This window comes from Lutra lutra, chromosome 2 (assembly GCF_902655055.1).
Source record: "Lutra lutra chromosome 2, mLutLut1.2, whole genome shotgun sequence".
In the NCBI taxonomy this organism is placed as follows: domain Eukaryota; kingdom Metazoa; phylum Chordata; class Mammalia; order Carnivora; family Mustelidae; genus Lutra; species Lutra lutra.
The window spans coordinates 938,653-951,587 of NC_062279.1; the positions used below are offsets into that span (position 1 = coordinate 938,653).

General features: G+C 51.6%; 1 protein-coding gene across 2 annotated transcripts in view; it reads left to right on the plus strand.

Moving 5' to 3' along the window:
• DLGAP2 (DLG associated protein 2) overlaps positions 1 to 12,935 on the plus strand; it is a 783,049-nt gene that overhangs the window by 77,999 nt on the left and 692,115 nt on the right. For both annotated transcript variants that reach the window (XM_047713358.1, XM_047713386.1), the window contains exon 2: positions 2,489 to 2,595. In XM_047713358.1, the coding sequence (XP_047569314.1) occupies positions 2,581 to 2,595 (15 nt within the window). In that variant the 5' untranslated portion in view covers positions 2,489 to 2,580. The remainder of the gene's footprint in view (positions 1 to 2,488; positions 2,596 to 12,935) is intronic.

A 12,935-nucleotide genomic window follows, 5' to 3' on the forward strand; every position in this document is an offset into this window, starting at 1 on the left:
CGTTACCGAGTGCTGGGGAGGGAGAGACCCTTGAATGGCAAGTTCAGTATTAAAACCTGTCGCTTCACGTCAGGTGCGTGAGTGTGTGTGTGTGTGTGATACACTTTCAGTCACGCTCCTGTGTGGGGGGCACTGAAGGTGGGCAATGGGGATTTGATTAAGGGATGATAAAGTCGAGGCGGAAGAGTAAGTTTTAAGATTGTCTAAGGAAGAGTTTTGAAGACAGCCTGAACGGTGGGAGTTCTGGTCTCCTAGAAAGAAGCAGGTGTCCCCGTGCTCCTGGAGGTAAAGTGACCCGTAGTGCAGTCTTTTCTGCACGAATGGCATTTTCAGATTGGTGGAGAAAATATGGATTATTCAGCAAATCTATTTATTGGGACAATCGGTTAGCCATTGGATGGAAAATTTCTACTTTGCAACTCAAATTTACAGATACATCATTAGAAATAGTTGTACAAATGGTATAACAAAATTTAGTCAAATGTATTTTTTTTTTAAAGATTTTATTTATTTATTTGACAGAGAGAAATCACAAGTAAGCAGAGAGGCAGGCAGAGAGAGAGGAGGAAGCAGGCTCCCTGCTGAGCAGAAAGCCCGATGTGGGGCTCGAACCCAGGACCTGGGATCATGACCTGAGCCGAAGGCAGCGGCTTAACCCACTGAGCCACCCAGGCGCCCCAAATGTATTTTTTAAAGATTTATTTATTTGACAGAGAGAGAGAGAGAGAGAGAGAGATCACAAGTAGGCAGAGAGGCAGGCAGAGGGGGATGGGGAAACAGGCTCCCTGCTGAGCAGAGAGCCCGATGCGGGGCTCGATCCCAGAACCCTGGGATCATGACCTGAGCCAAAGGCAGAGCTTTAACCCACTGAGCCACCCAGGTGCCCCTCGAATGTATTTTTTGAATTGTGAAATTGGGAAGGTTGTTCTAATAACAGAAGCCCTTAAAGAAGGGAGTGATTGATTCGCACATGAATCCTAGTAAGCCCGTCTGACTTCTTGAGAGCCACTGCTGAGGAAGTAAGGGCATGGGAAGCAGGAGGAGTGTGGGAGCAGACAGGGGTCTGGAATATATACGGGGTGATACACAGTCATTAGAAACTCCCCCAAAGAAGCAGACACATGTGTGGAACAGGCGGTCTGCGTGGGAACACATCTGGTCAGGAGTCCTACCGCGAGTTCCTCCGGATCCGCGAGAACAGCGGGGACTCTCCTTCCAGTGCAGACCCACAGCAGACCCAGTGAGCGGGGTGCACACGCATGTCCTGTGATCTGCTAAGGCCACTCCCACAAGTGTGTTCTGCACAAACTAACTGAGAAACATATGGAAATGTGCGGAGTTCTCAGGCATCAGGAAAAACCGGAGGCAACCCAGGTGCCCTCCAGGAAGGGGTTTGCAGGGTCCGTGTGAGTCTTCAGGAGGGAAACGAAGGAGAAGTCCTGGTTCCGGTCGTGAGTAATGCCAGCAAGAAGGGGGCTGTTGCTCTGGGCGTTTTAGGAGGACATGCCTGGAATCATACCCGCAGCTTAGGTGACAGTTGCGGCAGGTTGCTAATGGGTTCGGGAACCGGCGAGCGCCTTCCGGGGCGTGTGGGCCTTACAGTCAGGTCTTTGGCACATGCTCGCCCACGGGAGACACAGCTGCTTTCCTGCCTTAGGAGGCTCGTGCATTTGAAAGGAAGCGAGTGGCCTCCAGTAATGGGTCTGGTCAGAGACTCTGGGGACCGAGGGCGTTCCGGAAGCCCAGCGCTGCACGTGGGACTCTGGCCTTCCCGGAAAGCTGCTGAGCCTAAGGGCGGTTTCCTAGGGTGCGTGAACGGACTGTGGGTTCGCGTCCTGGGACGGCAGCTGCCCCGTAGGAACAAAGTGTTTCGGGTCTTCCCCGCCTGATGCTACCAACCGTCTCCTGGAGGAGACCCCCCTCCGCACATGGCTGACGGGGTGCCGTGCTGGGCACCGGCTGCCCGGGAGGGCTAGGACGGATCAGGACAATGTCCTGGCACCCTCCGTTTCCGCAGGCTCCCGGGCGGTCTGCCCTGCACGGACAGCGAGCTCACAGCCTGGTGCCGCCCTGGGTTCCCGGACCGCAGGGCTGGCCCCGGCCACAAATACCGCCCCGCCCACGGCCTCTCCGGGAAGCCGCAGCCCTGGCTCAGAGTCTGCTGCTTTCACTTCTCTCCGGTTCCGGGGTCTGAAGGTAGGAGGCGATGTCTCGTCTCATCCTGCCCTGCTGGAGAAGTGACCTCTTTTCCGCCCTGGGGACATAGGTCTGCGCGTATAGACACCATGTTTCAGGGTCTTAAACCGACCTGACCTTGCTTGGTGTAGACAGCATCTCTGCCAAAGCCCGGCTCCCAGTGGCTCTAATTATTGTTCGGACTCATGTTTTCTATCTACATTCCATGTGTTTTCTTTTCCATGGGGGGAGGTTGCTTATTATTATTTTTTTTTATCATATCTTCCCCATTTCTGTTCATTCCTCACCGTAGGCTCTGGCACCACGTGAGGCACGGCCCTGAGCCCCGTGCAGCTTCACAGCACCTGCCGCTGGACGCCCTCGGCCTGTACCAGCCCAGCCACGATGGGGACTGCTCAGGTAATGTCCCTTCTGTGCTCCCCATGTCCCGCAGGCCGGCGGTGGGGACACGGGCGGGGAGGGGCTCTGGTGTTTGGACGCCGTGCTGACTGCTCGGAGGCACCATGCTTATTGCTCTGTGGTGCTGGAGGACGTGGTGGGGGGCGAGGAGGTCGGTGGGGTCTCCGCCGCTGGTCACTTGCTGTGGGAGGTGTGCCCAGTGTGTGCACGGGCCTGTGGTGGCTGGGACGGGAACCGCTGAGCAGAGTGGCTGTGCTCTCGTTCCGTTATGGTGGTCTTTGGAGGCTGTCATGTGGCGTTGTGGTGGGAGCATGGGAGCTGGGGGCACAGAGCCGCTCACAGCGGAGCAGGGACGCACACGTGTCACTGCTGCACGTTCCCGGAACACCCAGAGCCGGGTGCTCAGGAAGGCCCCGCGGGCTGTGCCCCCGCTCCCCGGTGCCCCCGCTCTCCTGCCCTGCGAACACAGGTGACGCAGGCTGTGACATCCCCTCCCGCTGCCGCAACCCCCACACACGACGCCTTTGCTCCGATGTTCAGGGGCGACAGAGGACACGTCCGGAGTTCTCCTATCTCCGGACAGATTTGTGTGGATGAACGTGGTAAGATTTGCGTGGACCCTTCAGAGCTGCTCCTGTCTCCTGCGTCCCCTGGTGTGTCCCTTGGGGCCCCTCACACGTGTACATCTCTGTTCGCTGACACCTGCTCGGCCTCCTTGGTCTTCTCAGGAGGTGGCATTGACTTCCCCACAGCCGGGAACACGGCTGCCCTTCATTGGACGTCAGTCTATGTAAGAGCCTTCGGAGAGGCAGAAGATAAACTGTCCCTTTTGTTTAATTTTTAATTGTCTTAACTTATAGTGTTTTTTTTTTTTTAAGTTTATTTATAGATTTAAGTCATCTCTGTACCCAGCGTGGGGCTTGAACTGCGACTCTGAGATCTAGAGTCCCGTGCCCGTCTGACTGAGCCAGCCTGGCTTTCACTGTTACACTCCCCTCGGCACTGCGTCAGCAGAGCCCGCCCCTGAGGCCGCTTCCGGGCTTGGAGCTCAGGCAGACTGCCAGGCCCCAGGGACAGACCACTGCCTCTCTCCTCCACGGATGGGGCAGTGTTCTGGGGACAGTCTGTCGGTGGTGACAGTTGGGTGTTTGTCCTTGGGGTGGAGTCCTTCACCACGTGGCGAGTGTCCGAGGTGCGGGGCAGCCCCCCAGGGAGGCCGTCACCGGAGCCTGCCAGCCGCACGCCACACCCCCAGCTCCCCCTACGAGATGCAGCTCCCCATAATGGGAAGATGCTTGATCCCAAAGGGGACTGCAGAGCTGAGGGAGCAGCCGTGGCTCCGGCCTCCCCCAGGACCCCCTGCTGCCGCCACCTCTGTCACGAGCCTGGCCCCCACGGCCGGCAGTGGATGCACCTGGAGGCCCCTGTCGGGTTCTGCCTCAGGAGGGCAAACTCTCCCCTTGGGGAGCCGTGGGGAAGGTGCTCCTCAGTTCTGAACCGCGTAATCCTTGGGGGCCGGGCGGTCCTGGGTGTGGGGGACATTCAGCCGCTTCCCCCACCTCCGGCCTCCAGAATGGGCCCTCCCTCCCCGGTGAGCCTGGCCGTGTCTCCCGGCTGTGGCTGCCGAGGGTCGCTGCAGAGATGCTTGTCCCCGCCCGCCCACTGAGAAACACCCCGACATTTTCCAGTTGCTCAGAACCCCCCTAGCTTCAGGATCCGAGGACCTGTTTCTCTGGTCTGGATGCCGTGAATTTGAATTTTCTCTCCTTTTTCCTCATCAGTCAGGTTTGTCGATTTTAATGATCTCCCGAACCAGATTTTGTTGTCATGGATTATTGGTGTTTTTTCTTCTCTGTTTCGCTGATACCTGTTTGGGTCTGATTATTTCCTTTCTTCCCCTGACTTGGTTGTGATTGCCTCGATTCATGTCTTCTAGCACTGAAAGCCGCAGTCGGCCGCCCGAGATGCCTCCCTCTCGGACAGGTGTGTGTTTAAGGATCTCAGTGTCCCCAGGCATTCTACCTTGTTGGGCGCAGGAGATTTTGTATTTCCATAAACAGTCTTGAGGTGGTTAATTCATGGGAAGAACACAGTCCTTCCTTCGGGTTCCGTGGGGTAGGAGCTGTCAGAAGCCCTTCTTCCCCGGTCCCCTCCATGGGACTGGCCCTGCACTGCCAGGACAGGCTGCCCACTAGCCGTGCTCGGTCGAGGAAGCTGGCTTTGCTCTCGTGATCTAGTCTGTCATACTTCCGTATCCTCGAGATCTGAGCACACAGGCCAAGGTGATGACATAATCTCGCTCAGCGGTTCTCTTGGTAGGAAGAGTCTTTGCATGAGAGCTCTTAGGACAGTCAATGGTCTGCATGCAATTCGTTCATATAGATCATATGGAAAACGCACGTTGGATTTTCTGGGACGGCAGCATGTTTCTGAAGCAGCCTGCTGGAGTCGTTCGGATGCTAATCTTTTCCGTCGATACCGCAGCTCCGTGTACATGACCCAGTTCTGGCCGTGGGGCCGCCCTCAGGCCGGACTCCAAGCAAAATTCACGGTTCTGTTGTGCTCAGACAAGGACGAGAACAGGCTGCATTTTGAGATTTGTCTCATCGAAAATAAGAGAATTATAGAAAATGTTCTTAGTGTTGCTGCTGCATCAAGCCGCATTAATTTGGAATGTGGAAATCTGGGTTATTTTGCAAAAGAAAATTCCCTCTCCTCCAGGTAACTGTGAACAGGTCTGTGTTGCTCCGAGACGAAGTTTACATAGGGTGAGAAACAGAGCAGCACCAAGTGCGGGCCTGTCTACCAGCGCCAGAAGCAGCCCCTCGTAAAGCCGATTCCTTTTCATTGGGCAGCGCCATTCGTTTTTAGTGCAGGTTCTCGTTAGCTTTGACGAACCCAAATGCTTTTTTCTTTATTAAATGTGTGAATTCAATTTGGTTTAATTTCTTACGAACTAAACCTACTGGTGCTTTCTTTACTTTCTCCCTAATTAGCCAGAAAGCCAGGGGGTCCTCATCTCACCTGTCTGTTGGTGGAGAATCCAGTTTCTGGCCTTGCAGGGTGAATGGAGGCTCGGCGTGGACGGGTGTCCAGCACCTGCCTGGCAGTTGGAAACCTGGGTTCTGGCTGTGATTCGTCTGTGACTCTCCCTTGACCATAGCAGAGCGTGTTCCTCTCCTGTCTCCCTTCGCCGTCTCTTCCAGTGAGGGGTGTGGGTTGTAAGCCCATAAGTCTTCTCCCTTCGCACAATCAGATCACGTTTACCCGCAAGGACTTCGGGCATGGATGATGAGTAGCTAGTGATTGTGTTAGTAAATATTTCAACTTTTTTAGTTCAGCAAGTACCTATGTATTAAGGATAAATTGTACAAATTATTTGTGAGAGTACCTTCTAGCTAGCTAATTCAGAGATTTACTTGTAGAAATTGTGAACACCGAAACTGCAAATTTTTATTTTATTTTTATTATTTATTTATTTATTTTTAATTTTTTAATTTTATTTTCAGCATAACAGTATTCATTATATTTGCACCACACCCAGTGCTCCATGCAATCCGTGCCCTCTCCAATACCCACCACCTGGTTCCCCCAACCTCCCACCCCCCACCCCTTCAAAACCGTCAAATTGTTTTTCAGAGTCCATAGTTTCTCATGGTTCACCTCCCCTTCCAATTTTCCCCAACTCCCTTCTCCTCTCCATCTCCCCCTGTCCTCCATGCTATTTGTTATGCCCCACAAATAAGTGAAACCATATGATAATTGACTCTCTCTGCTTGACTTATTTCACTCAGCATCATCTCCTCCAGTCCCGTCCATGTTGCTACAAAAGTTGGGTATTCATCCTTTCTGATGGAGGCATCATACTCCATAGTGTATATGGACCACATCTTCCTTATCCATGCGTCCGTGGAAGGGCATCTTCGTTCTTTCCACAGTTTGGCAACCGTGGCCATTGCTGGAAATTGCAATTTTTTTTTAAAGATTTTATTTATTTATTTGACAGACAGAGATCACAAGCAGGCACAGAGGCAGACAGAGAGAGAGGTGGAAGCAGGCTCCCCGCAGAGCAGAGAGCCCAATGCGGGGCTCGATCCCAGGACACCGGGATCATGACCCAAGTCGAAGGCAGAGGCCCTATCCCACTGAGCCACCCAGGTGCCCCTGGAAATTGCAAATTTTTAAAGAAGATTTTATTTGTTTATTTGACAGAGACAGCGAGAGAGGGAACACAAGCAGGGGGAGTGGGAGAGGGAGAAGCAGGCTTCCTGCTGAGCAAGGATGACGCGGGGCTGCATCCAGGACCCCAGGATCATGATCTGAGCTGAAGGCAGACGCCCAATGACTGAGCCACCCAGGTGCCCCTATAATTGTAAAATCTTTTATTTGTTGGCTTTTAAAAAACCATGCGAATAACATATCTCACCATGGAAAAATGAACATAAATAAAAGATTCAGAGATGGTCATTATTGACATTTTGGTTTAGTTTTCATATTTTCCTATGTCCTTATCTGTAGATACACACAATTTGTATTAATAAAACTATTATACCAATTATTTCTATAACAGATGTTTTAACAAATCACTGCAGTATATTAGGACAACTCTCCTTGTCTATAAAAATATGTAAAAATATTTTAATAGCGATGAAGTCTACCATGGTATGGGCATCAGCCAGGTGCCGGTAATGTGTCCCCTTCTCTGTTAATGTGAATGACGCCTGGACAGATCACCTCTGTTCAGCTAATTACTCTATTAGAACATATTTGTGACCTTAAAATGTTTTAAAAGAGGGAAGATTTTAAGGATTTTCAGCACACATTTCAGTACAGGTTTTACAAAAAGTTTGTCCTCACACGTAGATTGCACACCTAACAATGTTCGCTTTTTATATTTTCTGTATGAGTGTGGGCTCGTCTGATGATCTGTGCTTGGCAGATTCGTTTACTTTGGTTAGTGGTTTTGCCGAACATACTTTTCCCTACTTCTGCCTTTTGCTTTGTGTGTAAATGGCACAGTGTAGGGCCTTTTACTCATGTCCGTGTTATTAGGATATTTATTTTACTGTTTTGAAATCCAGACCATATGGTATTAGCTCTTTTCATGTTTTTATGACCCAGATATTTTTTTGCTTCTTCAAATTGCCATTTCAGGTGCAAAGTTCTTGATTTTTATATATGTAAGAAGTAAGTTGTCACAGTCATGCCTGCGAATGTATTCCTCCATGAATTCTGACTTTGGGAAAATGCTAAAAAGTCTTCCTTTGCCAAAATTTGCATAACCATTCAGCCATATTTTACTTTAACATTTTATTTCAGTTTTTACACTCATGCGTGTAATTCTTCTGATTCATTTCGGTTACGTGTCAGGCGAGGGCTGTTTGTCTGCCACCAATTGGCTGACTAGCTGTTGGAGTACCATTTCCTGAGAACGAGGCTGTTCCCTGTTCTCACGCTGGATAAACTCCTGTTTTGGGAAAATGCTCATTGCGGCGGTCTCTGGCATCACTCTCCCCTGTGCATTGACTTTGTTGGTAAACATTTATGTCAGAGCTCTTTCTTCCTTTTGCAACTGCATGTTGTATCCCTAACAACAATGTGTTGTGTGCGAACGTATTCTGGAGGAGGTAGAGCTGTGCACAGTCCCTGGAGGGTGGTGCATGGCTTAGCTTTTGGGAAAAGTGCCACCGTGGAAGTGCTGTGTGATCATTGAGGGTGGAGGAGTGGGCGCAGGATGGTCTCCCGGACATGGGCCTTCCCCCCCTGAAGTCCGCTCCTTGAATGACACCTGCTCAGTCCACCGTTGCACACCGTTGTAACGAGTGCGTTAATCTGACCTCCAAGTCAGCGTGGGTGCGAGGCCAGTCCACATGTCGGACCACTGTTCTCCAGCTGCCGCCAGCAGGACTGGGATTCACCGGGTATGGGTGCTGGTACTTCTTACGGCGTTGATAGTGCGTCGCCGTTTTCTCGTGACACGTATGTAATCAGTGCTGATCTCTGGTGATGTCAGGAGCGTTGATGTGGCCAGATCACTCATAGAAGTTTTGGGGAGGCATAGTGCTGGCATAGGCATCCTGGGCCCTTGTCCTGAGAGAATTCAACTTTGTTTCTGTAACAAATGACCACAAATGTGTTGGCTTAAACAACATGAATTTTTAGTCTTAGAGCTCTGTAGGTCGGTCAGGCATCTAGCACAGTCTCACTGGGCTGATGTCGAGATGTCTGCAGCACTGGTTCCTTCTGGTGGCTCCTGGCCTTTCCCAGCTCCCAGAGAGGCCCACGTACATTCCCCAGTCCTTGGCTGTTGGCGGCATCCTCCCATCTCTGGTCCTGGGAACCAGGAAACCGTCTCTGCTCTCACGGACGCATGTGGTTATCTCGGGATGGTCCCCGAACCTGGAGCCCTTAATCCCATAGGCAAAGTCCCTTTTCCATTTGAGGTACTGCGTTGGCAAATTCTGGGATTGACTGTGGGCATCGCTGGGGCCATTGCTTTGTCGCTATGATATCGACGTGTCATGTAATCTCGTGCTTGGCTCTCCTCATTGGAGAGTTTGTTTTACCATGAATTTGAACAAAATTTCTACATTTCCAGGAAAACGTTGCAAAGTGTAAGTTTTTCCTCTTTTATCTGTGTATTTTATCTATGTCTATTTTCAGAATGTCACAGGACTAGCTCCTTTAGATTTTTAAAGCAGTGGAAAAAATTGTTTATTGAAGCTGGTGATTCCTCAGTAGGACGTGGATGCGTAATCTTAATTTCCATGCAGTGACACATATACACACAATTAAGACGTCGTCCTTGTTAGAAACTGAATAGCCAAAGGATAGGAATCATGAATGTAGAATTCCAGTGTGAATTACCCACCTGCAGACACTCAGGGCTGGCGAGGACATAAGAGCCCTCTCAGGGTGCCGTTATATTCAGTCATTTTGAACCTGTGCCCCCAAAGAGCTCCGTCTTGGCCAGAATCCAGGAGCCCAGGCTGAGGAAGAGGCAGGAGCGCTGCGTGAGGGACACGAGAAGGGTTTAGAGACAGACCCCAGCAGGTGCGGGACACAGTGCTTCGGTCTACGTGCTTTGAAGGCAAACAGATGAGCTGGAGAAAAGACGCACGGGACGGGACAAAGTGCTCCCATCTCAGGAAGTCTGTAAGAGATTTGGGGCAGATCCAGGCTGAGGAGTACGTGTCTTATTTTCCAGCACCACAAACCTGGTATTCAGGACATTGTTGTGGGAACCAACTATTTCTAGTTTAAAACAACATAAAACAACAGTTGTCAATTCCCTCACTGTGGGCAGTTTACCTGCATTTTAACTTACATTTCTTTCAGGGAGTTGGATCTTTTTGCCTTAAAAAAAAAAAGATTTGTCCTCCTCTACCAAATCTCTGTAAAGAAAGAGCAGGTTTCAGAAACAGTGTTGGGGTCATGTCCCCGTTGTTGCCTGAGTTTCCCAGCTTCACAGGTTAGACCGCTCTTATCCTGATGGTTTTATTTGTAGTATCTTCCCAAATGTGCTCTGCTTTATTTCTCAAAAACACTTACCTTCGAGACTGAGACTTCATAAAGTCAAGCATGGCTGTGATGTTCAGTGTTCTTGTGTGCGTGGGTGTCCGAGTGTGTGTGTGTGTGTGTGCGAGTGTGTCCATGTGTGTCTGAGTGTGTGAGGGCCTGTGTGTCTGTATGTGTATTTGTGAGTGTGTGTCTGTGTGGGTGTAATCCTCTGAGCGGATGTGTATGTGTCTCAGGGTGCCTGTGGGTGTGTGTCTGTGTGGGTGTAATCCTGTGAGCGGATGTGTGCGTGTCTCAGGGTGCCTGTGAGTGTGTGTCTGTGTGGGTGTAATCCTGTGAGCGGATGTGTGCGTGTCTCAGGGTGCCTGTGGGTGTGTGTCTGTGTGGGTGTAATCCTGTGAGCGGATGTGTGCGTGTCTCAGGGTGCCTGTGAGTGTGTGTCTGTGTGGGTGTAATCCTCTGAGCGGATGTGTGCGTGTCTCAGGGTGCCTGTGTGTGTCTGTGTGGGTGTAATCCTGTGAGTGGATGTGTGCGTGTCTCAGGGTGCCTGTGTGTATCTGTGTGGGTGTAATCCTGTGAATGGATGTGTGCATGTCTCAGGGTGCCTGTGAGTGTGTGTCTGTGTGGGTGTAATCCTGTGAGCGGATGTGTGCGTGTCTCAGGGTGCCTGTGAGTGTGTGTCTGTGTGAATGTAATCCTGTGAGCGGATGTGTGCATGTCTCAGGGTGCCTGTGAGCGTGTGTCTGTGTGGGTGTAATCCTGTGAGCGGATGTGTTCATGTCTCAGGGTGCTTGTGTGTATTTGGGTGTGTGTGTGAGTGTGAATGTGTCTATGAGTGTGAGTGTGTATCTCTGAGCAAGTGTGTCTGTATGTGTCTCACGGTGTCTCTGGGTGCCTGTGTGAGTATGTACTTGGGTGTGTGTCTGTCTACACGCAACCCGAGAAGGACCAGCTCTCTGATCAGGCTGGGAGCCCACACTGAACTTGGTTCACAGCACAACTGAATAGTTAAATGACATAAGGAACTGGTTTAAGATATTAGCTACTATTTTAAATATTTCAGTTTTTCTTTAGCTCCTTAGAATGTCTCCTGCTTCTGTTTAAATATTACTTCTTAAATCTAGGAAGCCAGCATCTGGGGTTGGACACATTCTGGGAGAAATCGGTGGAAAGTCAAAGCCTCATTGAAGGGCGGCTGGGCCCTGGCTGTCGGGTCTGCGGTCTGCTCTTAACGGCTGCCCTCCCACCGCGGCCCCTCGCCCCTTCACTTGCTATCACACGGGTAACCGGAACGGAGAGCCATGCTGGTCGTGGCACTGGGCCTTCACACTCGCCTCCCTAGTGTGCCTGCCCGTGGCCGGACGGCACGTCTAGTGGCTCTGTGGAGCGAGCGGCGGCTCCCCCTTGGGCGTTGTCATTCTGTGCAGTTTCCGGGTGCTTCCAGCCGGCTCTTTCCACGAACCTCAGGCGTCCCTCATGTGAGCCTGGAATTACAATTCCTCCTTCCTCCACGCTGGGTTGAGTTGCCAGACCCTTGAGATGCTTAGAGAATGATAATCAGTGTGTTCGTGATGGTGGCCGTTATCTTTCAAGTCGGCTTGTGCACCTGCTGGCTGGGGCCTTCTCCCCATAGCTGCCACCCCTCCGGTGTGTCCCCTGCTGCAGGTGACGCCCAGACCCCCGCAGCACAGTCCCCACTCTGGAACACATGTGCACCTGCTGCGTGAGTGTGTTAGATGCAGACCTTCCTCCAGGGTGTGGAGACCCGTTTCCTTCCTCTGACGACTTTCTCTCCCAGGACGAATGGATCCTTCCTTACGTAACAAAATAAACACCTAGATTTAAAGAACCATCTGCAACAACAGAACAGAACAGTAACACAACAGCTGTGTTGTTCTTAAGAACTTTTTCTCTGGTCTTAAATTTAGACACATGTACCCCACAGACGCTGATGGGGAGGAGAAGGGGAGCACGCGGCAGAAGCCGGGCCGGCAGTACTTGGCGGCCGCTAGGTTCCACAGCTAAATGTCATGGTTTCCTCGTGCTTCTGGTGCCCACAGTTCTCGAAGCAGACAGGCTGCCTCTGCTGGAATCGCCAGCGCGTGATACACCTGTCCTGTCCTGCCGTCCGCGGCAGACCCGCAGCGCTGCAGGGTGCGCCTTCTGACCCCCCAGTACAACACAGTCGGTGTGGTAGTGACCTTGGGGTTTCCTCTTGTGAAACGTCTGGGCTCCAGCCGGTCACCATACACTCGTGTTTGAATTGGTAAATGTGTTTGCTGCAGTGTAGATGGCCAGTTAGTTTTTTTTTTAAGGTGTATTTATTTGAGAGAGCGAGCGAGAGAGAAAGAGAGATGGGCACGCACCGGCCACTGGGAGGGGTGGAGGAGGAAAGCTCCAGTGGGCTCTGTGGAGCAGGGAGCTTGATGCGGGCTCGGTCCCTTGACCCCAAGATCATGCCCTGAGCCCAGATCAAGAGTCAGATGCTCAGCCAACGGAGCCAGCCAGGTGTCCCGTTGGTGGAATTTTGGAAGAGTGTGTGGGTCGCAGCTTCGCACGGAGCCTGTCCAGAGCTTCGCACTGGAGGTCTCGCCTGAAGCGCAGTGCGGAATGGCAGACATGCAGATGGGTTCACACGCGTGCTTCCAGGCCTGTTTCTTGTAGGTTGGTCTGCCTGTGGGAGGAGACCCTGCAGAGCCCTTCTGGGAGAGGCCGTCACCTGCCAAGCCTGGGCCGTCATGCTTCGATGGCCACTGAGGCAGGTGGCAGGAACAGCTCCTTGGTGACATGTGGGGGGCTCCTTCTGGATCAGGCGGGAACGA